This window comes from Dipodomys merriami, unplaced genomic scaffold (assembly GCF_024711535.1).
Source record: "Dipodomys merriami isolate MVZ:Mamm:240054 unplaced genomic scaffold, mDipMer1.0.p SCAF_316, whole genome shotgun sequence".
NCBI lineage: Eukaryota > Metazoa > Chordata > Mammalia > Rodentia > Heteromyidae > Dipodomys > Dipodomys merriami.
Window position 1 is genome coordinate 883,277 of NW_027204671.1, and position 26,559 is coordinate 909,835.

General features: G+C 56.7%; 1 protein-coding gene across 3 annotated transcripts in view; it reads left to right on the forward strand.

Moving 5' to 3' along the window:
* The window catches only part of LOC138841331 (cadherin-4), a 412,784-nt gene that overhangs the window by 274,917 nt on the left and 111,308 nt on the right, over positions 1-26,559 (forward strand). For all 3 annotated transcript variants that reach the window (XM_070042018.1, XM_070042019.1, XM_070042020.1), the window contains one exon: positions 15,700-15,926. In XM_070042018.1, the coding sequence (XP_069898119.1) occupies positions 15,700-15,926 (227 nt within the window). The remainder of the gene's footprint in view (positions 1-15,699; positions 15,927-26,559) is intronic.

Genomic DNA, 26,559 nt, shown 5'->3' on the forward strand with positions numbered 1-26,559 from the left:
TGGAGGCTGTGCTGGTGCAGGGCGGGTGTGCTCCCTGTGGGCTGGTCCTCCAGGAAGGACAAGCGGTCGGGGATGCGCTGCTGGCTTCCCTCCTTGCTTCTCATGGGCAGCAGTGGACATAGTGTTGCATTTCCTCAGAGAATCCGCCCTTCGGAGCGTCTAGGCCACTCTTGGCTGCCCCTGACGTTTGGTTCTGGTGCCACACACTGCGGTGAGCAGGATGGGGTTTGCCCACCTCGGGAGGCTGTACCAGCTGCAGGCGAGGGTCAGAAACACAGTAGGGTGTGGGGAGGGGGTCAGTCAGTCACCGGGAAGGGGGCGTGGCACCGGGGGGCTGGGGCGCAGTGGGATGGGGTGGAGTGGTCAGCCTCCCTGGGCCCTTTGGGGCCCACCGAGAGGCTCCGGTCCACTCTGGCCACTAAGGCACGCTCCTCCAATGGACCGAATGGTTGCACGTGTCCCCAGGGATCCACCCCTGTCCACCCCAGACTCCCACTGTGGGCCCCTCCTGTTCTCTAGAACCTCCAGCTCTGGCAACTTCCCACCATTTGTTTTCTCTAAAAAACAGATGGGAAAGTCTCTAAACAAAAGCCTGTTGGAGGGAAGAGCTGAGATGACTGCGTTTCCAGGCAGCCTTACCTGTGGGGGTGGCGTGGGGCACCAACTGCTCCCCGCAGGGACCCTAAAACAGGACCAGAAGGAGGTGCCTGACGCCACCTTCCCGGACAGCAGCCCTGACCTTTCCTTCGTGATTTTCACGCGTACCTGCGGCCCCTCTGCCCTCCTCCGTCTGTTGTGTGCACACAGTCCCCTCCCTGGCTGTCCTGGTGGTCTCCTCCAGGACACAGCCCAGTGTGCCAGGGCCTGGCGATTTGGTGCTGTCGTACGTGATCCAAGTAGCACAGTACAACAGAGATCAGGGGTTACAGAACAAAGGCAGATTCGCGGGCCTGAGTGGGCAGCCACTGGTCAGCCTTGTGCGGATCAGGCTGGGATTCAGAGCTTGGGCGTGAGCGAAGGCCCGGGCAGGTGAACGTGCCCACAGCACCCAGGGCTGGGAGGTGGGAACGTGCCTGGTCAGCGGTGGCTGGCCAGGGGCCTCATACTGCACTGACCGCAGGGGGGCCGGAGCATGAGGGGGGGCCGCTGCCTGGCTCCTAAGGCTGGTGTTCACGTGCGGTGCTGACAGGCGCTCACAACGCTCAAAATAGCAACTGGAACAGGAGGCAGGGTCCCTCCTGCCCCCCCCAGATGGCACAAGCTGATTATTCTCATTTGTACAGCACCTTACACCTCTGTAGACTTTTCTCAGAATGTTGGGAAACAGATGATTGTGTCTGTTTTTGTAGCCGTGTGAGAATTTTTTCCATTAGCAGGACCAGGAAGGACCATCTGTGTATTTTAGTGAGTGGAGTCGGAAACTTGGAGACAATGGCTCAGCGAGCTGTTTCTTGCTGTCCAGGAGTGGCCAGTCCCACGGTCGCTGTGCCGGGAGGGACAGGCCATGCAGCTCTGCCATGCGTGGATACAAACCAAACCAAGGGAAGGAGCAAAGAGCAGCGTAGTCGGGTGGGCCTGTGGGCCTGTCATACCAGGCTTCCTCTCCCAGGTCAGCATAATAGAACTTTCCAGAAAAGGAAAGCAGGAGCCAGGAGTTCCTCTGCTGCCATCTGTGTCCTTGGATGAGCTATGCTACCTCACTAAGCCTGGCAGGTGGTGAAGTAGCCGCAGTGGGCTCTGGGGCTAGCAGCCCACGTTCCGGTATAAACCGGAGCCCAGGGCGGAGCTCTTCGGGGGCTCCCTCCGCCCGGCCTCCAGGCCTCCGCTCTGCCCTGCTCCAACCTCCACACCAAAGTCTGTGGTAAAGCGATGCAGACGGGCCAGAAGAGACTCTGTCCGGCAACCTCCCTGTGAAGGGAGGAGGGCGTGAGGAGGGGGGAAAGTACGCAGGAGGGAGCCACCAGGTCTCTGTTTATAACCAACAGCTCAGCCATTCGCTCAGCACACTCATACCAAGTACCTGGCATGCTCAGCACTCTTCTGAGTGTTTAGGTGGCGGTGGTGACCTAGAGAATGCTGCTTCAAGCCGGGCGCTGGTGGCTCACGTCTGTAATCCTAGCTACTCAGGAGGCTGAGATCTGAGGATCGCGGTTCAAAGCCAGCCCGGGCAGGAGAGACCGTGAGACTCCTATCTCAAATAAACCACCAGAAAACCGGAAGTGGCGCTGTAGCTCATGTGGTAGAGCGCTCGCCTTGAGCTGAAGAGCTGAGGGACAGTGCCCAGGCCCAGAGTTCAAGCCCCACGACCGACCAAAAAAAAAAAAAAAAAAAAAAAAAAAGAATGCTGCTTCACTTATCCTTGGGGGGGGGGAGGTCTGTGACAAGTCACCCAAAATCTTGTGGCTTAAGCAACATTAATTTAACCTAGAACCTCAGAGTCCCCAGGGTCAGAAGCCCCCAGGGCCAGGGGCAGGGCCAGCTCTTCTCCGCAGATGCCAGGCGGGGTCATTCCTGCCTTCCCCCGCCCCCCCTCCCGCCCCCGTGCTCTGCCCCCTCTACCTTGGGAGCCAGTCGCCTGCAGAGTCTGCTCTCTCTCTCTCTGCCTCTAACCTGCGACCCCCTCTTTCAGGACCCATAAAGATACTGAGTCCAGGATAATAGAGGGTGATCCTGTCCAGGGTCCCTATTAATTCCAACTGCAAATCCCGTTGGCCGTGCAAGGTGACATGGTCACAGATTCTGAGCTAGAACATGGACATCTTTGGGTGCCTTTACTCCACCTCCCTCCCCCAGACAGCCTGCAGCACCAGCCCCCGAGCACGGCACTGAAAGACAGCGTGGTGGGGATGAGGAAAGGAGCGCACCCCTGCAGGGTGGAGCCGGCCAGGAGAAGGCGCCGGAGAGGTGCTGCTGAGGGCGGGCGCACTAAGATGAGCCACTAGGAGCCCCATGGGGCCGGGGTGAAGGGCGCACAGAAGGATGGGCTGCAGCTGCCAGACAAGGCCTGGTACTGAAGCTGGAGACCCAGACATGGCAGGGCACAGGAGGCCCTCTGTGTGGGGAAGAGGGTTGGGAAGCAGGGAAGCCGGGTGGTGGCCCAGGGGCCACGTCAGCTGCATTCTGATGCTAGACCTGACCCCAGCATCAGGGAGGTCCGTAGGGCCCCTGGACTGTGGGATAGGTGGCACAGGAGGTGTTCCGCCTAGGGGTCCGGGAGGCAGCAGGAGGTCTGTGAAGGCCGCCTGGGCAGATGGGAGGCAGGAAATGGGATGAAAGGAGCTCGGGTAGGCAGCCTGCTCCAGACGAGGGAGCTGGCCTGGCAGAGGTGGCAGCACCCAGGCTGGACGGGCCTAAAGCAAAAGAGACACTGTCGCTGGCTGCTGGCCACATCCGGCCTGCCATAGTCCAGATACAGGCCCGAGCTGCGGGGGATCCCAGAACTCCTGCTGGTGGTCAAGAAATCATTTCTCAGTGCTGGGAGTGAAGGAGACACTGTAGAAGCTTTCCTGGCTCTGGTGCTTGAGACGTAGCAATTACGGCAGAAGAGGCAGAAAGCCGGCTGAAGCAGGGCGGGTGCCAGAACCGCGTCTCGAGTGGCCAGCTCTGGCCCTGATTTCTCATCCTGACATTTCAGAAGAGCATAATCCCGCCTATATCTGAGCAGATGTACAAAACATGAAGAAAAAAAAGAGAGATGCTTTTGAACTGTGGCTGCCTATCCCCAAAGCTCCTCTGAGGACGGACAGAGAGTCGAGCTGGCCCCGAGGCCAGGGCTGCCCGCTCTGTCCAGCTGCCTCCCTCCAAGCCTCAGTCTCTCCAGCAAGGCTGTGAGTCGCCATAGACCACACAGCAGCCCACACGTGTCCACACCGAAACTGAAAGGCTGGTCCCAGTAAAGACAACGGTACAGGATAGGCGGGTCAGGACCAGCTGGGAAGTCCCCCAGGGACTGAGCCCCTGCGTGCATGCTCCCGTGGGAGGAAGCGCCTGTCGATGTCCGGTGCATCCTCTGCCTCCTGGGGTCGCTGGGGCCTGCCGTGGCGGGGCAAGCGTCACAGAAACTTGCTTCCTCCAGGTGTGGACAAAAGTGACTCAGGCGAGACTTAGTGTCTGGACACACCTGGTCCTAAGTACCCCCTCTTGCTCCACCCCCATGTGGGGCGGTGCCCAGGTGTCATCTCCCAAATCCCAGGCTGTGCCTTGTTTGTGGAAGGGCCTTCCATGGCCTGGCCACCTTGCGAGGCACAGCCAGGCAGCGTGGACTCTGCCTGGCATACAGGCAGGCCCCAGCTGAGGTCCGAGTTGGGGTGAGCTCACACACCTCGTTAGGGTGTCAGCGTTTGTCTAGACCTGACAGGCAGGGGGAGGCAAGGCCCGGTGATCTGCTCAGCTGAAGCAGGTGCTCTTGGAGCTGGAGCCTGGGGTCAGGACGCCACCTCTGCGTCCCGGGACGTGGCGTCCGTCCAGCCGCCTGGGATGCTGTTGCCTGCTCCAGCTTCTAGAGGTAGCACTGGCTCTCTCAGATTGCATTATTTGCTTTATTAGTCTGAAGACAGACCTAAGTCTCTTGCTTGTCTGAGCTCTACCAGTCCTGATGTCCGGTTTGAGCAAAGGTCTCTCTCTCTCTCCGGGCTGCCTCCTGCTTCTCCCGCCAAATGAGCAAATGCACTCAGCAAGCCCGCGACGCACCGGAAAAGACCCTGGATGTCCTGATGGGAAGAGCGAGCAATGCCCTTGTATCTGAAGGCAGCTGTGTAACCGTGAGCCTGGTGCTTCCAAGCAGACCCTCCTTGGTTCTTTGCTTATGGAGGTGTTTTATTTTTCTTTTCCTATCTTGGCAATTTTTGTTCATGAGTTGTACAGGGGAGAAAAAGACAGAGGCCACCCACAGCTGGTGCCTGCATGTGTTCACAGACCCCCTCTGCCCAGTGTTTGAGGTTCACCTACTCCTGGCCACCCAAGCCCCAAGTTGTGGTGCCCCAGAGGAGCACAGCGTGTGTGAAAGCATTAGCAGCAGTTTGGAGGAATATCCAGAAAGATTTCACTAATGACATTAACCTTCATTTGCTGCTTTTCTGCCAACCCAAACAGATCATTTCTCCTCGAGTCTTTATCTCACTTTTCTATATAATTGCTGCTTTAAATCACCAAAGCCTCTCAAGTTATGAGTGTGAAACAAACGCGGCCGTCTTCAGTCTGCACTCACCTGCAAGGCCCTGTTCCAGCCTCCCCCAGAAAACAAAGGCTGGCGGAGCTCAGAGAAGTGAGGAGGCCTCCCCAGTGTTTTCTGGAGCTTCGAGCTGCGCTTCGTGTTGACAGTGTCTCATGAGAAGGGCCCGGGGATCGCTCTGTGGCTTCCTTTTGTTCCTTCCTTATGAAGAACGGATAATTCCGGGAGCTTCTGTTTCTCCGGTAATTGTCTCTTAAATGAAGACGCGCTCTGTAGCCAAGACTGCTGAGATAAGGATTGGTGAGCAGAAAGCCTCTTGCCTCAGTGAAAAGCAAAACAAGGCGATAAGATTTGGCTTTGTGTGTCCTTGTGGGGTCCAGCCACGGCGCCTGCTGCTAACAAGGTGCTCGCATCTCGGTTCTCCTGAACACTTTGCAACCGAAGAGGAGGAGCAGGGGAGAGGCCCTGTGGTCTGGGGTTTGCAAGGGACTTCCTCCAGAGGGGAGCCGTCCACCTGGACTGACTGGGTGTTGAGTGGACATGTGGCCTTGAAAGGGGCTCTTCAGGACGAGCAGCTGCGGCCAGTGCCGGCTCTGTGCCCTGGTTCTGGTCCTAGGGGTTCTCTCAGCCCTGGTCTCAGCTCAGCTGGGAGCAGAGCAGTGATTGATTAGTGATGTCTGCTGGGGAGCTGCCTCGCTTTCTTCTGTCTTGGTCCTGCTTGGTTGCTCTTCTGCCCAGTGTAATTGGATGATTTGTGGGCAAGCTTGCTTCCTCCCTTTCCAGTTCACCTTCAAGCAGCCTCTGCATGTCAGATGGGGTGCTGGGGTGCTCTCCTGGGATCAGGCGTCACAGACGCTTTCCAAGCAGAGGTTGGGTTCCCTGTGGCATCAGCCCAGTCTCCCTCACAGCAGTGAGGCAGAGAATTGGACTCTGTCACTACAGGCTTGTGCCAGGTAGTTTTGGAGTGTTGTATTAGGTCAGACATGGTGCTCAGAGAGGTTTAACAAGCTCCCCAGGGCATGCAGCCTGGTACTCTTCTATCTTCCTCCCACCCCTGTTCTTTTCTAAGGCAACCTACTACACTCTGGCCTTGTCCTGTAGGTAAAGCTCACAGTGGGAGCAGACAGTGTTCTTGATGCCCAGCGAGATGAAGGCTGAGGTGGACTGAATGAACACTCCTTCACATCTTCCTCTTTTTAGCAGCCAGAGGAGGTAGACGGAGGAGAATCTAGTCCAAAGCCTGTCTTTCTCTAAGAACCTTTTATTTATCTATTGTGGTGATACTGGGGATTGAACTCAGGACCTTGTGCGTGGTAGGCAGGTGCTCTCAACTACCTAAGCTATACCCCCAGTCCATATGTGCCTTTAATTTTTTTTTAAAGAGGTTTTGTCAAGGATCATCCTGTACTTTCCTCATAACTTGTATTGCAAGCTTATACCACCACAACACCTGACTTGTTTGTTGAGATGGGGTCTTAATATTTGCCTGGGTTGGCCTTGAACCTGTGGTCCTCTGAGTCTCTACTGCTGAAGCAGCCATGATGACATCTTCCTAATAAAAAGCCCAGAGTCTTTTCCCCTGCCCTCTGATAGATACTCAGCAGGAACTGGGAGTTCCCAAAGAACAAATGGAGTTTGTGCAAGGTAGGCCAGGCAGGAAGAGGCCGCAGAGGATGGATGGAGCGAGGACGCCACTGCTCCGCGTCTGAATCACTGGGGGGAAGTCGTTCCTGATCCATTGACCTTTCTGCCAGTTTTAATTTACACCCTGGAGTAAAATGTCATATAATTTTCATGTGTTTGGCTGGGTTCTTCACTGCTAGCCTAGAAAAACAATTCTTTATCAAGATCTCATGTGGAAATTGTCCAGGGATAATTACCCTGGGAGAAGCGCTTCATCTGCATAGCGTGCCGTGCACACGGCTCCCTCCACGGGGGCCGCTGGCAGCTAGCACCCTGTTTCTCTGGAGGGGCTTTGAGGACCGTGGGGCTTGGGTCAAGGACCATCTCCTCCTGGCTGATCTCATTAGCCATCGTTCATCCACTCCAAATTCAGTCACCAAAGTGGCGCTTAGAGACGCCACCACGCCGGAGACAGACTCTCCCGGGCCTGGGCGGGCGTGCTCCTTCCCTGGCCATGGAGATCTGACAGCGCATGCTCTGGACTGGCCTCCTTCAGAGAAAAGACATGTGCTTGCCAGCGTGTGCCAGGGCTCTTTCTGCACAAGGATGGAGACAAGGGAAGCCTGTAGCTCCCTGCGGGCTGGGGCGGGAGCAGAGACGCTAGGCCGCATAGCCGGGGGCCTGTGCGGAGAGGAATCCCCGGGCACAGAGCTCAGAGGGAAGGGCAGACACATCCACACATGCTACCTCTACAGCCGGACCTGCCCCATGGTTGTCTCGAACCTGTCGTCTCATTGGCGGTAGAAAGCACACCACGGTGTGGTGGAGTCTCCCGGTGCCACCGAGGGTCTGTGTGGGCAGGAGACACGGTCAGCTGGAGCCAGCGTTGCCACACGAGACACCCCTGGGAAGGTGGCAGTGACACACGGCTCCCCTTGGCCGCTGAGGTCCCGGGGGGGCTGCGTGGGCAGGCCGGTGTGTGGAGACGGGCAAACGTTGTGTTTGGACTGCTGAGCCTCTGTTTACCTTAGGAGAATGCTTGGCAGCCACCCGGGAGTGTTGACAGAGTTGCTGGTAAAGTTCAGGCTCGTGTTTGGATTCGGCTCCAGTAAACTGAAGCTGCAGATGAGTCAGTCAGGGCTGCCGGCAGCCTCGGGCCTGTGCAGAAGGGCGGCCTCCTCCAACGGGAGCACTGTTAGTGCACCTGCCTGCAGGCCGGCCCTGGCTAGGCCCCACAGGCTGCGACCCCGCCCCACCGTGGCACGCGCAGCCCCTCACCGCCGGGACGGCCGAGGGGCCTCAGCTCACCCTCCCTGGGAAAGGTCCAGCAGCTCTGTGAGGGCTGTGAGGGGACAGAGACACTGTGGCCTGCTCAGGAGAGGCCCGAGCGGGGAGGCCAGGCCGAGCAGGAGCAGCCCTCCGCTCACCTCGGGGAGGACCCGGGGCTGCTTCACACTACCCCTGAACCTCGAGGTGCCTCCGGGAACAGGACAGAGCCACTGTTCTACCTGGGCCTTCATTGCAAAGGATTTAATTAGCTCAGTCCCGGGGTGCAAGGCACTCACCAGAGAGTGCCTGGCAGCTCCAAAAATAGCCTGCCCGGTCCCGTTTCTTGTGTTTGAGTCCCAGCCTTCAGCACCAACGTCTTTGTCACCACCCTGCCTGTGCAGTGTTTGCTCAGAGCTCCTGGCTGCTGAAAGCCCTGTGGAAGACGGCCATGGCAGGGGGCAGGCCTTGGAGGACGATCTCATCCTCCACTTCTGCAGCCCGGGCGCAGGTCCCGTGCCCGGCTCTGGTCCCGTGCCCGGCTCTGGTCCCGTGCCCGGCTCTGGTGCAGCATGGGCCCGTGCCAGGCTTTGGTCCTGTGCCAGGCTCTGGTGCTGCAAGGTCCATGCCAGGCTCTGGTTCCATGCCAGGCTCTGGTGCAGCATGGTCCCATGCTAGTCTCTGGTCCTGTGTCAGGCTCTGGTGCATGATCTCGTGCTAGTCTCTGGTCCTGTGCCAGGCTCTGGTGCTGTGAGGTCCCATGCCAGACTCTGGTGCAGCGTGATCCTGTGCCAGGCTCTGGTGTAGCATGGTCTCATGCCAGGCTCTGGTCCCGTGCCAGGCTCTTGTGCGGTGGTCCCGTGCCAGGCTCTGGTGCGGTGTAGTCCCATGCCAGGCTCTGGTTCTGTGCCAGGCTTTGGTCCCATGCGAGGCTCTGGTGTAGCATGGTCCTGTGCCAGGCTTTGGTCCTGTGCCAGGCTCTGGTGTAGTGTGGTCCCTTGCCAGGCTCTGGTCCTGTGCCAGGCTCTGGTGCAGTGTGGCCCATGCCAGGCTCTGGTCCTGTGCCAGGCTCTGGTGCAGTGTGGCCCATGCCAGGCTCTGGCCCCATGCCAGGCTCTGGTGCAGCATGGTCCTATGCCAAGCTCTGGTCCCATACCAGGCTCTGGCGCAGTGGTCCTGTGTCAGGCTCTGGCGCAGTGTGGTCCTGTGCCAGGCTCTGGTCCTGTCCCAGGCTGTGGTCCCGTGCCAGGCTCTGGTCCCGTGCCAGGCTCTGATGAGGCTCCTGGGGCTAGGGAGGTACCCGGCAAGCCACGCCTCGTGTTTCCACTTGAGAGCAGCTATGGTTTCTGCCTGGAGCTGCCTGCTCCGTGGACACATCCCTGAAACCAGAGGCTGCAACGGGAAGCTGGATGCGGGCTGTGGGTTTGAGGCGGGAGCCTCTGAAGAGAGCGGTGCTCAGCAGGAAATCTTGGTGGGCCGGAAGGGTCAAGAAGAGTGAGGTTGAAGTAGCGCTGTGGCTCAAGTGGTAGAGCACTCGTCCTGAACACAGAGATGCTCGGGGACAGCGCCCAGGCCCTGAGTGCACACCCCACAACCGACAAAGGAAAACAGGGTAAGGAGTGCGGGGAGGGACATGGCGGGCACAGAGGGTCTGATATCGTCTGCCCTCACCCACCAATCCTCCGAGCTGGCTCTCTCCCATCCTGCTGGACGGGGTGGACGTAGCCTTGCATCCAGACACCTGAGTGGCAAAAAGACTGTGAGCTCTTACAAACCCAGCCATGAGTCCAAAGTCACGGAGCGTCTGCCCAGGGCTGCCCGCCCCTCCGTCCCCCACACAGCCCCCAGCTGCTCGCGGCTCAGCAGACCAACCAGCGCTTGGCTGGAAACTGGCTTTCTAATTTCACCAACATATGAACACCTCAGGAATCTCTGCTGAGCGGCAGGAAGCGCCACAAAATGCAACGGGCCGCCCGCCCCGAGGTCCCGGCGCCCCTGGCCAGTGGCAACCTGGCTTCAGCCATCCGTGAAGGACCTGGCGAGCCCTTCCCATGGCCCGGCCACTTCCCAGTCCCACAGCAGACTGCAGCGCCTCATTGTCAGGAGAAGCGGACGCCGTGCCGGTGCCTGTTTAAAATGCACATGGAAGGAAAGGGTGGAGGAGAGCCGGCCGGGGTCTGGGTGCCTGCAGCTGTAGGGACACCTGCCCAGCATCGGAGGGCGGGGGCGGAGGGGGAGGAGAGGAGCAGCCCATCTCAGACAAGCCAGCCTCAACCCCACAGTAACAAAACCCGCCAACATCTCCAGGCCCCACGTCCTCTTTGGCCCTGTTGCTTTGATGTCAGGGTCATCAGGGGCTCTGATTGTTAAGGTGTCCTGGCGTTTGCTGGTTGCCGTCTCCTCCCTACACCCCGTTTCCCTTGGGGAGCTTGGGCCCTGTCTGGAGTGGACCCAGCTCCGTCTGAGGAGGGAGCAGTGCAGGCAGGAGGGGCAGCAGGGGTGGAGAGGGGGGAGAGGTGGAGCCCAGGGAGCAGCAGCAGGGTGGGGGGACCTTTGCGTAGCTGTGCACTCACCGGCTGCCCGGCTGCTCAGTGGTTCAGGACGGGTCTGTAGTTTGTGTCTGGTGGATTCTACAGTGGGCAGTGGCCCCTGTCCACACACCCAGGATCCACATACACAGAACCCCCAGCACACCTGGCCCCACTGCTCGCCGCACCCTCCCCCTGCACATGGCCACCTGGCCTTGCTGGCTCTGTCCTGGGCCTTTGCACCACCCTGGCCACACCTGGCAGTCAGCTGCCCAGGCATCACGGAGGAGGGGTGGCGCGGGCTCCCCTCTGCCCTGAGCATCATGGGGGGATGTGGGCTCCCCCCTGCCCCGAGCATCATGGGGGGGATGTGGGCTCCCCTCTGCCCCGGGCATCATGGTGGGGGATGTGGGCTCCCCTCTGCCCCGAGCATCATGGGGGGATGTGGGCTCCCCTCTGCCCTGGGCATCACGGAGGAGGGGCGGGCGCCGGCTCCCCTCTGTCCTCTGCTCTCATCCCATCTGCCTGGCTGCCTGGCTGCCCTGATTTGTTCCTGCGCCAGCCTTTTCCTGTAGTTTTCTTCCACACTGGGCTCCCAGCTCTGTCCCTGGACTGTGGGAGGCCCGGGCCATGGGCACGTGTTGGAGGAGTGGGGGAAGAGAGCGGAGGAAGAGGACGGTAGGGGGAGGAGGCAGAGCAGCAGCAGACAGGAAACTTGTCTGTGCCGCTGCATGGCTCCAGCTACAAGCCTACCTCGGGCTCCTGTGATCTTTCTCAACTCACCTAACAAGAAAAATAATAAGGAGAGATGTTTTGCAGCCACAGCAGAATTCCCCAGCTTGCCGGTCTTGGGGGGATGCAGCCTGATGCCCCCCTAAATGTCAGGCTGCCACTGTGGGTAAGGGAGCAGCCATCACCCCGTTCCCACACCTGAGCCCGCTGCATGTGCCAGCAATTAAAGAGGAAGAGGACAAAGGGCTCAGCCCAGCAGCCTGCTAATGAGATGCTTCCTCCCTTCCCGTGCAGTGCCTCTGCAGCAGAAACTGCTGCACCCTGCACCACTGGACCGCTGCTGCACCCCTGCATCCCTGCAGCACCCCTGCACCATTGCTGCACTCCTGCACCACCCCTGCACCCCTGCACCATTGCTGCGCCCTGCACCAGCACTGCACCAGTACTGCACCCCGGTGTGGGGGAGGGGAGACCCAGGGTGATCTTAGAAAAAAGTTACCAAACCACAATACCACCGAAAGGAAGGAAAGAAGGGGGGGACAAGAAGGGGAGATAAGGAAAAGGAAAGAAAAGAGGGAGGAAGGAAAAGGAAGGGAGGGAGGGAGGAAAGAAGAGAGACAGGGAGGAAGGGAAGGAAGAAAGGAAGGGAAAAGAAGAGAAAGAAAAAAAGGAAGTGAAGCAGGAGCGAGCCACAGCCTGGCCTCTCGCCGCTGGGTCCCAGTGTTGCTCGTCCCTGGGGACAAGGCCCGGCAGCGGTGAGCCCGGAGCAGCTGCCCTCTGGGCCGAGCAGCCGTCCCTCACAGGCACACCATGAACCCTGCCTCCTTCAGCAGGCAGCACCGGTGGGCACTGGTCAGAGGAGCCACAGGCCCTGACTTCCTGCTGCCATCACGGAGTGGGCCTGTCCTCTGGGCCACTTCCAAACCCCAAACTCCATGAACGCGGGTCCACCACTGGTATAGAAGTCCCTGTGAATGCGGGTCCATGGCTGGTCTAGGGGTCTCTGTGAATGTGGGTCTAGTGGCTGGTCTAGGGGTCCCTGTGAACGTGGGTCCATGGCTGGTCTAGGGGTCTCTGTGAACGTGGGTCCACAGCTGGTCTAGGGGTCTCTGTGAATGTGGGTCCACGGCTGGTCTAGGGGTCTCTGTGAATGTGGGTCCATGGCTGGTCTAGGGGTCTCTGTGAATGTGGGTCCATGGCTGGTCTAGGGGTCTCTGTGAATGTGGGTCCACGGCTGGTCTAGGGGTCCCTGTGAATGTGGGTCCACGGCTGGTCTAGGGGTCTCTGTGAATGTGGGTCCATGGCTGGTCTAGAGGTCTCTGTGAATGTGGGTCAAGTGCCTGGCCCACAGGGCTCAGTAGAAGTTGGTGCTGTGAGGCCTCCTGTTCTAAGCCTGGAGCTTTCTAGTGTTGGCCATGTCTGTGTGTGTCCCAGGCCTTATTGGGAGAATCCCTGCTCGTCCTGGTCAGGTGCGGTCCCTCTGGAGGGCACACATGGGCTATGTGATCAGGACTCTTGCTCCTGGAGGAGCGGCTCCTCTCCTCTGGTGCAGATAGCTTAGAGGCCACAGATTCTTCTCCAAGCAGTGACAACACTTGCCAACGCTGTCACGTAATCTCCGTGCTTGCCTTATAAAATACTGTCACATCGTCACTTGATCAGGGACACTGCCCCTCCTGCTGCCTCCCGAGTCCACTGGTCTTATTAATTTACTCTTAGAGGACACGGGGGCTTATTTGTATATTTTGTACTAATCTCTCTGCAATCATGGAGCTGTCATTTCTGTCTTTCTCAGTGGCAATTGGATGTCAAGAATGATGGATCCACTCAGTTTGTTAGCTGACTTTAAGTTGTTTACCACTGGGGGGAGGAATACTACAAAAAAGCTTAAAGCTAGGCATCCCTCACTCAGGCCTGTAATCCTAGCTACTTAGGAGGCTGAAATCTGCGGTTCAAGGTTTGAAGCCAGCCTAGGCAGAAAACTCTGTGAGACTGTTATCTCCAGTTAACCAGCAAAAGACCAAGTGGTAGAGTGAAAGTCAAGTAAGAGTGCAAGGCCCTGGATCAAGCTTCAGTACCAGCACCAAAATAAATAAAAGCAGTTTGGAATTTCCCTTTCACTTAAAAAAAAAATAAAGTCCTTATTCAGTCCTCTGAGGAGGGGCCAGCTCTGGACCCTGACCACAGCTGCCCTTGTCCACCACAAACACCACTGCCACACAGCTCTGGGGTCCCTGTACTGGCTGCTTTTCTGGGCCAGACAGAGCAGGAATGCCTAATTTCATCTCATTTAAAAAAACTGTTAGGCTGGGTGCCGGTGGCTCATGCCCGTCATCCAAGCTCCTCAAGAAGTTGCTGGGATGTAGCTCAGTGGCAAAGCACTTGCCTAGCAAATGCAACATCCTGGGTTCGATCCCCAGTACCAAAAGAGAAAAGACCAAAAAAATACAGTTTAAAAAAAAAAAAAAACCTAGCGGATCTCGGTTCCAAGCCAACCCAGGCAGGAAAGTCCATGAGATTCTTATCTCCAGTTAACCACAGAAAACCTGATGTGGCACTGTGGCTCAAATTGTAGAGTGCTAGCCTTGAGCTGAAGAGCTCAGGGACAATGCCCAGGCCCAGAGTTCAAGCCCCATGACCGACAAAAAACTTAAAGATTCCTCCATATCAAAAAAAAAAAAAAAAGCATTTTTATAGCCAGTGGCCCAGTGGCTCACACCTGCAATCCTAGCAGAGAATCATGGTTCAAAGCCATCCCAAGGCAGAAAAATCTATGAGACTGTTTTCTCCAATTAGCTACCAAAAAGTCAGAAGTGGAGCTGTGGCTCAAGCAGTAGAGCACTAGCCTCAAACAACAACAACAACAAAAAAAAAGCTCAGAGATAACACCTAGGTCCCAAGTTCAAGCCCCAAGACCAGCACAAAACGTAAAAACATAAGCAATCACTTTTCTATTTTCTGTTAAACCCACAGGTGGGAGGAGCTGGTGGCCGGGGAGATGCTAAAGGGAAGTCTTCGCTATGAAGGAGCACAGTCTTTATTATTTCAGACCAAGCAACTATAAAGGTGAACACGAGGGAAAGATGCTTTATCAAATGATAAACAGAGAATCTTTTCCTCACACCTAGACTAGTAATTAAACCATGCAGATGACGACGGTCACTTAAAACACCCATCCCACCCTGCGATTGCTTCACATCCCACATTTCGTGCACACTCAGTCCTCTACCCACGGCTTTTACAGCCGGATGTGACACTGGCTGTTTGTGCTTCAGAACTTGCCAGGCGTTCGCAACACTTGCAAAAGCACACACACACAAGAGTGCAGGAGTGTGGCACCGGTGCGCTGGCTCATCCCGCCTTGAAGTTTAAAGAACTGCGTGTGGGAACGGGGAGGGGGGAGGAGGAGGGGGGGGGAGAGGGCTGGCAACCTGGCTGCTTAATTCATGTTTGAGAAACAGGGAAGTGTGCGGGGCACTCACAGTGTGTCTCCACTGCCTCGACTGCGACTCACAGGGAAGCATGTGGCCCTGCGGATCTGCCGTGGTCCCGCAGGTCTGCTGTGGCCCCGCGGGTCTGCCGTGGCTCTGTGGGTCTGCCGTGGCTCTGTGGGTCTGCCGTGGCCTCAAGGGTCTGCCGTGGCCTCGAGGGTCTGCCGTGGCCTCGAGGGTCTGCTGTGGTCCTGAGGGTCTGCCGTGGCCCTGAGGGTCTGCCGTGGCCCCGTGGGTCTGCTGTGGCCCGGTGGGTCTGCTGTGGCCCCGTGGGTCTGCTGTGGCCCCCCCGGGTCTACCTTGGCTCCACAGGTCTGCCATGACCCTGAGGGTCTGCCGTGGCCCCGCGGGTCTGCCGTGGTCCCGAGGGTCTGCCGTGGCCCCAAGGTTCTGCTGTCCTGCCTCCACCCTTGGCAGGCGTGGCCTCGCTGAGTAATCAGAACTGGAAAGGGTGAGGGACGCTCACAGCGTGTCCACCCTCAGAGGACAGGCCCCTGCCAGCTTTCTCACCCCCGGACACCCGTGGCCTCTGTGGTCAGACCCTCAGGGCAGTGCGGCGTGCGTGTGGCAGGAGGGAGAAAGTGGGATGTTTCCAGTGGAGCTGCCACTCACTGTCCGGGCCCCGCTGAGGCAGCCGTGGCCGTGGGGGGACACAGGCCCAGGCAGGAGGAGGAGGCAGCGGGTTGGAGAATGGACACACGTCCTGCTCCTTCACCTCTTCTGTGCCTCTCACCCAGCCCCTCGTGGCAGAGTGAGCGCCCTCCCTCCCACGCTGGGGCCTCCTTGAGGCCACAGCCCCGTGCTCCTGGGGAAACAGAATGCTGTGCATCGTGGGGTTGCCTTTGGCCTCTCTGGTCATCCTGACTGTCCCTCTCCTCTCCTCTTACAGTTGAGTTCAGCAGCTGTTTGGGGACCAAGGGCACCCAATATGAGACCAACAGCCTGGACTTCAAGGTGGGGACGGACGGGACGGTCTTCGCCACCCGCGAGCTGCAGATCCCGTCGGAACAGGTGGCATTCACGGTGACGGCACGGGACCGCCAGACAGCCAAGCAGTGGGACGCCCTGGTGCGGCTGCTGGTGGCCCAGACCGCGGCCCCGCACTCCGGACACAGGGTAAGACCTGCGCCCGGACACCGAGGGTCCTGGGGGCGGCTCCCCGCTGGGCACTGAGGGCCACGCTGTCAGCAGCCTGGCCTCGCCCTTCCCGACACAGCGCTGTCACGGTGGGCACAGGCCCCGGGCTCAGTCTGCCTCGCCGTGCCTCCATCTTCACAGTCTCAGCATCGCTTGTGTGCGCCCCGCGCTGCGTCTGCGGGTGGACAGGAGGGACAGCTGGTGTCCCCCGCTCCTCAGCACTCTGCTTTGCGGCCCATCCAGGGCCGGCCTAGCAGTGTGTGTGCTGTGAGACCCCGCCGTCCGTGTGTGTCAGGAGCCAGCAGGGCCTGTCCACCCCTGCCCTGCCTGGAGTCTCTGCACCTGCATTGTCCTCGTGGCCTGGGAGGGGGAGGGGAGGGGGCTCGCTGAAGGGCAGCCTGGGGAGCCTCAGCATGGAGAACATAAGTGTCCGTGCCCGCAGCAATGGGAGGGAGGGGGGATTCCAGGCCCACGTGGCAGTCGCTGCCACCACGTGTGGCCAGAGCACAGAGCAAGAGGCCTGGCTGCACATGTGGGTGTCAGGCTGGGAAGGTTGACAGAGTGGGACCGGGGCTGTGGCATGGGTTCTATCCTGGACCCACCGTGACTGCAAGTTCTGTGAGACTCCAATGGGAAATCATCTACAAGTGTTCCCAAACCTGTCTCACCAAGGAACCCTTCTCCAGGGAACAGCTTGCAACACAAGTGCCGAGGATTCCACCTTGGGAAACCCCCAGTCTGGTCTTCTGTCCTGAATTCAAGTGAAGGTGGGTTGGGTCAGATGAGAAGCAGGAAAGCAGGCCAGGAGAACAGTATGCGCCCACTGGGAAGGAGGGTGTGAGCGGTCTCATGCAGAGAACCCGTGTCTAAACGCCTCTCTAGCTGTGAGCCCCCCCACCATCGAGGGCCCCCCCACAGATGCTACAGACTCCAAGTCAGGTGGCATGGCTCATTGCTCACTCTTTCCTGTGCAACCCCAGTGAGAAGCCTGTGTGCAGCCGGCTCAGACATCCAGTGGGAGGTGGAGCCAGGGAGCTGCAGGCTAGGACTTAGCTCCTGCCCACCCCTTGGCTTCATGAGCCAACCTGCCCCAAGCCCCTGATGGTGAGGCTGAAACTCTGCACCTTGTGAGCAGAAAGCAGACTCTGGGCGGCATGTGGAAGGCCTCAGATAAAAGGCACTAATTGAAAATATAATGATGCCTTTTGTTAGGTGCTAATGAAGCAATTTCTGATGCAATTAATCCCTGCTCCTCCACAGAAGGTGCAGACAGTGGTGATGATTGCAATTATGCCGTCTGCAGTTGGGGTGTACCCTCCTCTCCCCCGCCACACATGCACACACGCTGCAGCCACACACAGTCAGGGACACACACATGCACACGTGTGTGAACACAGGCACTCACACACACACACACACACACACACACACACACATACCTGTACACAGAGTAGGCTGGCCTGGAAGGCACCAACCTGCAAAAACAGGAGACACGGGTTGGGAAGGTGGCTCAGTGGCAGAGTGCTCGCCTTGCATGCCTGAGGCCCTGGGTTCGATTCCTCAGCACCACATAAGCAAAAAAGAAAAAAGCCGGAAGTGGCGCTGTGGCTCAAGTGGTAGAGCGCTAGCCTTGATCTGAAGAGCTGAGGGACAGCGCCCAGGCCCAGAGTTCAGGCCCCACGACCGGACCCAAAAAAAAAACCCAGGAGACCAGGGCAGGGCTCAGGCCTCTGTGAGCCTGTCACCCCCGAGGCATGGAGGAGCTGGGAGGTCTCCGCCCCCTCCCACCAGTCCTGCACTGTGTTCCACATCTCTCTTGTGGCTGGCAGGCCTCCATTGCTCTCGTACCCCACAGACCCCACCCCACATCCCCGGAGGACGGCCCCTCGGCCCCATCGCAGACCGGGGAGCTGAGCAGTGTGGCCTAGCCCCCGTCCTGGAGAGAACTCCTATTCAGAAAAGAGGAAAAAGTGGCTTTCTGAGCCCAGCCACCCCACATTGGAGTTCCAATCTGGGCTTCTACATCCTCCTAGCTGGGTGTTTTGCAACAGTCCACACACCTCTGATGGGCTGTCCTGGAACAGGGAAGAGTTTTCCACCTGGCTCCTGGTTGCCGGGACTACTGGTGTGCTGTACCGACCTGCATCTTGAGGTTCCGTGAATGGAGGAGTCCCAGAGAGAATCTCCCATTGCAGCCGTGGACATGGCCCCCTCAGGCACGGGCCCCACCCACACAGTCCCTGGGGGAGAGAGAATGGGAGACGATTGGAGCCTAACCACTGGCTCTCTGTGAAACTCTGGGGCCCTCAACTGATTTGACCTTGGCCGAATCGATGTTGCTTTGCGATAACATCACTGCCTGTTAGGGAATACACATCTGCAGATTCGGGATGATTGAAGAGAAAACTGGTGCAGTAAAGGGTCTCAGGAGAAATAGGCTAAGTCTGCAGAGGGACACAGAAGGAACACACCGCAGGAGGGACATGGCAGTGGAAAGAAGGACTGGAAGGCATCAGCCTTGAGTATGAGAGGAAGAAAGAGAAAGGAGATGGAGGAATGGTTGCAAAGCACTAGCAGAAAAATACTCCAAAAGCAGCAGCAGATTCCGAACACCCTAACACTCTAGGCGGGACAAACAGAACTGAAATTGCACTTGGACTCTTTGTGGGAAAATAGCTTAAGTCCAAAGTCAAAGAGAAAAATCTCCAACACAGCAGGAGGAAAGACAGGGTTTCCTGGAGCAGCGAGAGGCTGTGGCCAGGCTTCTCAGCACAAGCGGGGGCTGGAAGACAGCAGAAATACGGCTCAATTATCCAGGAGACCTCTCCTCCCAGAAGCCACCTTGAATCAAGACATTTTCCACAAACTGCAGCTGAAGAATCTGCCCCGCTCTGTTCTCGGGTCACAAGCTGAGCTGAAGGGAAATGTCAGAAATGAAGGAAGACTGAAGAGCGTGAACAGGGGCACAGAGAAGTGTGCGTGCGTCAGGCAGCGTGAGATTTCCCGGGGTGTGCACGGATAGCTCCCACATTCACGCCAGGAAGAACCGGAGCGGGAGGAGCTGAGGAGGAGGCTCCACATCCCTTACCCAGAATACCTCGGGTGGTAGAATCTGTAATGAGGTGCCATGGGGCTGGAAGCATGTCTAAAAGCATGTCTAAAAAACCTTGTATACGTGGTACAAAGGGCACTTTATGTGATTTGTTCAACTGTGACCCCTAGGGTCGGGACTTCCCCTATGTGTGTATGTGCACATATGCATGCTCGTGTGTGTGTGTGTGTGTGCACATGTGTGTGCACACACATGCACAGGAGCATGCCAGTCCTGGAGCTTGAACTCAGGGCCTGGGTGTTGTCTCTGAGGTTGTTTTGTTTTATTCAAGACTAGCACTCTACCACTTGAGCCACAGCTCCACTTTCAGCTTTTTTGTGGTTAATTAGAAAAAAGAGTCTCCAGGACTCTTCTACCCAGGCTGACTTCAAACGGTGATCCTCAGATCTCAGATCCTCCCATCAGCAAAGAGTGTAGATCTGAGCTACAAGCACCAGGTGGAACTTCCTCATGTTGATGTCGTAGTGTAACTCAAAAAAGCTTTAGATTTGGAAGGTTCTCAGACTTTAGACATTTAGATTAAAGGGTGTCGCAATAATGTATAAGCATTTGCTATGAAGTCTTTGAAAACTCACTGATCCATAGTATTAACCAGGCACCAGCGCCTCACATCCACCATCCTAGCTAGCTACTCAGGAGGCTGAGATGTAGAGGGTGACAAGTTGAGGCCAGCTCAGGGAAGAAAAGTCCATGAAACTCCAGTTCCACAATAACCAGCAAAAAGCAGGGCTGGAGAGGTAGCTCAAGGGGTAGAACATCAGCCAAGTAAGCAAGCCAATAGCAAATATGAGGCCCTGAGTTCAAACCCTAGTCTAGGGAAGAAGAAAGAGGAGGGGGGAGGGAGAAGAGGAGGAGAAGGGGGAGAAGGAGGAGGAAATGAAAGAAGGAGGAGAAGAAGGAGCAGCTGCTGCTCTTGTCTGGTGTGGTAGCACATGCCTATAATCTCAACTCTTGCAGGCTGAGGCAGAAGGATCCTGAATTCAAAACCAGCCTGGTCTAAACTACCTAGTAAGATTTTATCTCAAAGAAAAGGCCCTTGGAGTAAATGACAATTTTATTACAGTCATTTCTGTTCTCAGTAGACAAAAGTGATCCTGGAAAGCCGCAGCATCACGAATGCAGCTGGCACAGCAGACCGATTGGAGACCCGCCCTGAGCAGTGTCAGCGTGAGGAGCCGGAAGGTCCTTGGCCGGGCAAAGCAACAGGTCTTCACACTAAGGACTCAATTTTAAACAGACGAAGGGCCAAGGACTGGCTAAGCCATTTAAGAAAGCGAGGCCTGGCTGGGTGCTGAAACCTGCCAACCCGGGCAGGAAATCAACTACTGAAACCAGAAGTGGAGCTGTGGTTCCAAGTGGTCGAGCACCAGCCTTGAGCAGAAAAGTTCGGGACAACACTCAGGCTCTGAGTTCAAGCCCCAGACTGACAAAGAAAGAAAGAAAGGAAAGAGGGAGGGAGGAAGGGAGAGACAGAAGAAAGGAAGGAGGAAAGAAGGAAAGATAGGGAGGGAAGGAAAGGGAGGGAGGGAGGGAAGGTCTTTCTAGCTAGGTACCAGCGACTCAGTCAGTAATCCTAGCGACTCAGGAGGCTCAGACCCCGGAGGATCTGGGTCAGACTCTTACCTCAAATTAACCAGCAAAAAGCCAGAAATAGAGCTATCATTCCAGTGGTAGAGCACCAGCTGTGCACCAGCAGGCAAGCAAGCAGAGGGCTCTGAGTTCAGCCCTATTACCACCAAAAACACCACATGAATGACAGTCAGGAGAGGACTGGCAGCGGCCAAAGGAAAACATCCCCTATAAACAAGGACAGACTAAAGGCCACTGCACAAGAAGTACTAATGCAGCAGTGGCACTCACCAGACACTATGTTGGAAATGAACCATAATTTGTGGGGGAGGGGACCAGGAGGGAAAAACGAGGAGAAAATGAAGGAAGAGGTGACACTGTTCAAAAAGCAATGCGTTCATGACTTGACTTCTGTAAGTGTAAGCCCTCTGTACATCACCTTTACAATATAAATAATAAGAACAGAAGTAGGACACACACACACAACCAGGATGTCTGAGGACACCGACAGTCACTGCTGCCAACTAGCCCTGATTTTTGAGTACACACAGACGAATTTCAAAATTTAACCAGGACTCCACAGTCTTCAATGACTTAAAAGCAAACCAGAATTTGTTTTCTTACCTGCCCTTGAGCCAGAAATCAATAACTAAGAGGATAATTCCATAGATACCGAAGCCAAGTAAAAGTCTCCCCTCAACCTTAGGTGGAGAAGAAGTCGCAAGAAGGCTGGGGATATTTGGAACTGAGTGAAGAAACTGACACACGGCGAAAGCCACGGAAATGGTGCCACTGCGTGCACGCACGAGAAGCCTGGAAGAGGACTCAGCCCTCTGCACACGCAAGCACTTAGGAGAAGTGAGGGAAACGAGCCCAAACACAGACACGAGAGAAAGCAGGGGCAGCACAGTACAAGGCAGCAGCCAGGCGCCGGTGGCTCATGCCTGTCCCGCCTTCAGGAGGCTGAGATCGGAGGACGGCAGTTCAAAGCCAGCCCAGGCATGGAAGGTCCGTGAGACTCATAGCTCTGATAAACTACTCAGAGCGGTAGAGCGCTAGCCTTGAGCCAAAGAAGCTCAGACATGGCACCCAGGCCCAGAGTTCAAGCCCCAGGACTGGCAAAAAAAAAAGGGGACACCATCAGTGGTAAGTTGATTCTGTCAATGACTAAATCGGTCAGGCTGAGCAGGGAAAAGATATTAACTTGGAAATAATTCATTTCATGAGGAAAAGAGGGCCCCCTGAGCAGCCTGTGACCATTAGGAAAATGACTTGGAAAAATTAAAATATACATGGCTGTGGATAGTGGCCTACACATATCCAACTTACCCTAACTCACCTGGGAAGAAAAGTTGAACTGTTGTACTCAAAGAAGGAAAATCGAAGTTTAAATCTATAGCATAAGGAAATACATCCCTTTGGCTCTCCTAGTAAGCGCCGCCTAGGTTGTTGGGAGCAATTCAAATGAAACCCACGCAACTTGTCGACAGCGCACAAGTCTTATCTCAGACTTTCATAGGCCTTGTATCTTCAGCAAGAACTTCACCCAAAATGAAGAGGCGGCAACAGGAGTTATTACAGCTGGAACCTCGCTCCTGCTGACGAAAGCCAGGTCCAGACTAGGATAACTCGACCCACAGCAGAAACAAAAATCACAACTGAAAGGTGATTATAAGTCAGTCTTTCCCATAGGTGGAGGCAAAATAAGCAAAACACAGCCCGGGGCCATCCATCCTCCTGCAGGATGGGGAAAGGTGCCTTGTCCCTGCGCCTTGATAGCTCACCCTTACTCGCAAAGCCCCACAGCACACCCCAAAACCAATTCTGGGTGGGTTCAGAACCTATAAGCAGAAGACAAGCAATACATCTGGAAAAGGAGGAGGGTAACGTGGCCACAGGGCGGTCCGTGACCCAGGAAGCGTCCAGCAGAGAAGCAAAGCGACTACAGGACTGCAATAAAAATAAGAACTGGGTGCCAGGCACCAGCGGTTCACATCTATAATCCTAGCTACTGCAGAGGCTGAGATCTGAGAGTCTCAGTTCCAAACCAGCTCAGGTACATAAATCCATGAGACTTGTATCTCCAATGAACAAGCAAAAAGCTAGACTGGAGGTGTGGCTCAAGATGCGGTAGCGCACTCAATCCTTGGCTGAGCAAGAACCTGAGGCCCTGAGTTCGAGCACCGGTACTGACACCAAAATAATAATAATAATTAGTTAAAACTTTTGGCCCATGTAATTGTAACCCCTCTGTACAGTATTTTCACAATAAAAGAAAAACTTCTGCTCATCAAAACACGTACCTACAGCCGGGCATCAAGGCCTGCAATCCTAGTTACTCAGGAGGCCTTGTTTGAAGCCAGCCCAGGCAGAGGTTTGCTAGACCTCCATCTCCAAAAGTAGGCTAGAGACATGGCTCAAATGGTAGAGACACCACAAAGCAAGCCAAGCAGAAGACAGTAGAAAGTGTAAGGCGGAGCTTGGTGGGAAGGGTTTTGCTACAGAGCCAGCAACCGAAGCCTCCCAGGCAGAAGACACAGAGGAGCGCAAGTCGAGTGTAAGGATGGGTAGAGACTTGAGCGGGCAGTTTGCACAGGAGGAGAGCCTGGTGGGTGGCACCCATGGGGAGGGATGGGTCAGCCATGGGGACCTTCCACCGCATTGCCAGACCTACCAGCACGGCTAACACTAGAAGAGTTCAACCAAAAGGTTGGTAAGACTGTGGAGCCATTGCAACCCTGTTAGGCTGTGGGTGGGAGCAAAAGGCTGCTCCTCCCCATTCACAAACAGCACCCACAGTGTGTCCAGCGGGACGGTGCTCCTGAACACCAAAGCTCCCTGTCCCACACCACTAAGAGCAACCGTTACTTGTGACAGCTCAAGCCTAAAAACACCCCAAAGCCTGTCCAACTACAAGCAGGAAAATGAGGGCCTCTCACACCTGCCATGAAGAAAGCAAGCAGGTGGGCACCACGCCATGTGAACACATTCACAGGAAGCTCACCTACTGGCAGCACTGAAGGTGGTGCAGACCTGGGGACCAGGAGGCGGGCAAGGCCGCGCTGGGACAAGAAAAAGGGTAGGAGGGAGTCCTGGGGTCAGGGCAGGCGCAGCTCTTCCGTAATTCACTTGTTTGCGTGCATTTGGTGGGGGGGACAGAGGACGGTGCCACATATAGTTGGTTGTTCAACCGTGGGCTGCTGTTTTAACACGCACCAACGGTTTTCTGGCTGAGCTTCAAGAAAGCAGGTCAGAAGCTAGAGGCAGGGTAAGCAGAGCTATGTTACAGAAGGTTCTAGAGAGGAAAATGGCCTCCTGCTAAGCAGGGTCCACAGAGTTAAAGTCCCAGGGAAGCTCATGAAAAGGAGCCTTGAAACATCCGTCAGGGTAGGTTTTCCGGGGACCCTGATTCCTCAGTCCTGCACGCCTCAGCCTCTTGCGTGGCATTCCTCTGTGTGTGTGTGTGTGTGTGTGTGTGTGTGTGTGTGTGTGTATGTGTGTGTGTGTGTGTGTGTGTGTGTGTGTGTGTGTGTGGCCTCCTCTCTCAGACATTCCTGTGTGTGTGTGGCCTCTGCCATCCATGGCTTCTGTTTACCAAGCTGGCACTGATGCTACAGCTAGATGAACCACAGAAATCTGGCAAGTTCAGTGTCTCCTCCCCTGGCCTCTCCCGGCGGCTATTAAAGGGGTCCTCTCTGAGGGTGTGGTGCACGGTGCCAGGATCTGGAAGAGTTCTTGTGCAGTCTTGCAGGAGAGCTGATAGCAATTCAATTAGACAATGCAAATGAGGTCACATATTTCCCACGGGAGTGCTGAGTTGCCCTGGAGGAATCCGGGCGACATTCAGCCTCACAGTCACTACCAAAGCGGTGGCTCGCCGGCAGTGGCCGTGTGCCGGCCGCCGCAGCGCTGGAGCGTGGCACTGACACCTGCAGGTAGCATTCGCAGGAATCTGACCTGGGGACACACAGCAAGTGGGCCAGCGTCTGGAAGGATGGATTCGGCCAGGCAGCTCCGGCAGCGCTGCAGGCTCATGGGCCCTGCAGAGAGGTGCCCCAGACTCCCGTACCAGGGAGTGTGGCCGTGTTTGGAGACCGTGGAGTTAGAAAAGAGAGGGTCTGGGGCAACTCAACCCAATGAGACCGTGCCCTTGTGAGAAGGGGAGCTGGCCCAGACCCGGGCAGACGCCAGGCGAAGGTACATCCTGGCCCTGCCCTGCCCTGCTGCAGTCACCAAGCTGGACTCCTCCAAGCATCACTCAAAGAACAGAGTGGCAGGTGTGCAGGGAGGGGTCCGTGGGGCTCCACCCACAGCTGCCCTCGGGCCCCGCCCACACCTCCCTCGGCCTTCCAGAGCTGCCAGCACCTGGAGGGACATTTTCTCTCTGACAGACACCAACACGAACCGTTCCACTCCGTTCTGCGCTAGCGCCAGAATGAGTAATACTTTTTTTTTCTTAACTTGCTCAGTTAATTGAATTTTTTCACTGTGAACATGTTTTCTTCTGTAAACTGAAGGGCAGTTTTGTTTACAGATTTTCTAACTTCACATAATTTCCCTAAGTCTCTAGGGGTCGGCACGCGGGGCACGTGGTGATACCTGCGGCTCTCTTGGGTGGGGTTGGCGGGAGGCCAGCCGGGAGGCAGTGCTGCACCGGCCGGGCCTGGGTGGTGCCGGGGAGGAGCCCACGGCGGCCGCACCAGCCCAGCCTCGGTGTGCCAGGGTGAGGCTCTCCTGCTCTGCACACGCCCACAGCAGAGCTGGGCAGGAGTGCGGCGGCCGGGCACTCCCGCGGGGGTCCGGTCAGTGGCCTCGGGTGAGGACCCTGGGCACAGCCAGGGACGCTCGGCACCTCGCTCCCCCGTGTGCGACGAGGATGATACCAGCGCCCAGCGCCCGCCGTCCCTCGTTACACAGACACAGGTGTGAGAGCGCAGCCACTGCCATCGTGCCCGGAGACGCCTGGCATGGAGCCTTCAAGCCAGACCTTGCTCCCACGCGGGCGCAGTGGAGAATGGCCTCTGACCCGAGAGGAGGCCTGGTGCCCGCCTCAGGAGCCTGAGCGCAGGGCTCCGACCTGCCACAGCCCCACGGGCACGGCACCCGTCTCCCGGCGGGGGCCTGCAGCACGAGACTCCCTTCCTAGACCATCACCCTGGCAGGTGCCTATGCAAAATGGCTTGCGTGTGCTGCGTGCAGGGTGCGGTGTCTTCCCGTGGTGTTATTTTGTGTTGGTTAAATACCATTTTATTCTGCCTGTCCTTAGCTACCATGGAAACAAGCTAGAAGCCTCCAAACCATACCCTAGCTAGACAGTTTAAAGCACATGCTTGCAGTCGAGGTTTGTCGTAAAGGAGCAGGGGTTCGGGGGGAAGCGTCTGCCTGTGTGAGGAGTTGCATCCTTTTCTAGAAGGAAGGAGGGAGAGAGGGAGGGAGGGAAGGAAGGAAAGAGGGAGGGAAGGAAGCAAGGAAGCAAGGAAGGGAAATGAAAGGAAGGAAGGAAAGGAGGGAGGGAGGGAGGGAGGGCAGAGGGAAGGAGGGATGAAAGGCAAAGAGAGGGAGAGATGCGATCTATTTGTGCTCAGTTAAAACCCCGCCCGGCGTGGCACTGCGGGTGTGGGGCGCCCGTGTCATTTCCTTACTGAAGCACGTTGAGCCCAGAGCCCTGAGGAAGTGAAGTTGAAGATGGGGAGGCCGACCCATGGAGCAAGCAGAAACAGCCCTGATATCTGGGGAAGAAACCTCCTTTTCTGCCATTCCGATGGAAGCCATGGGCAGGATGCAAGCCAGGATGCCGGAATTCACGTCACGTTCCAAATGTTCCCTTTGGACTGCGGGTCCCAGTGTGGCCATAGCCCGGGCCCTACCAGCCGGTGCTCTGTGCGTGGCTGGAATGGGCCGCGTGTCCCGAGTCCTGAGCCATCCAGGCCA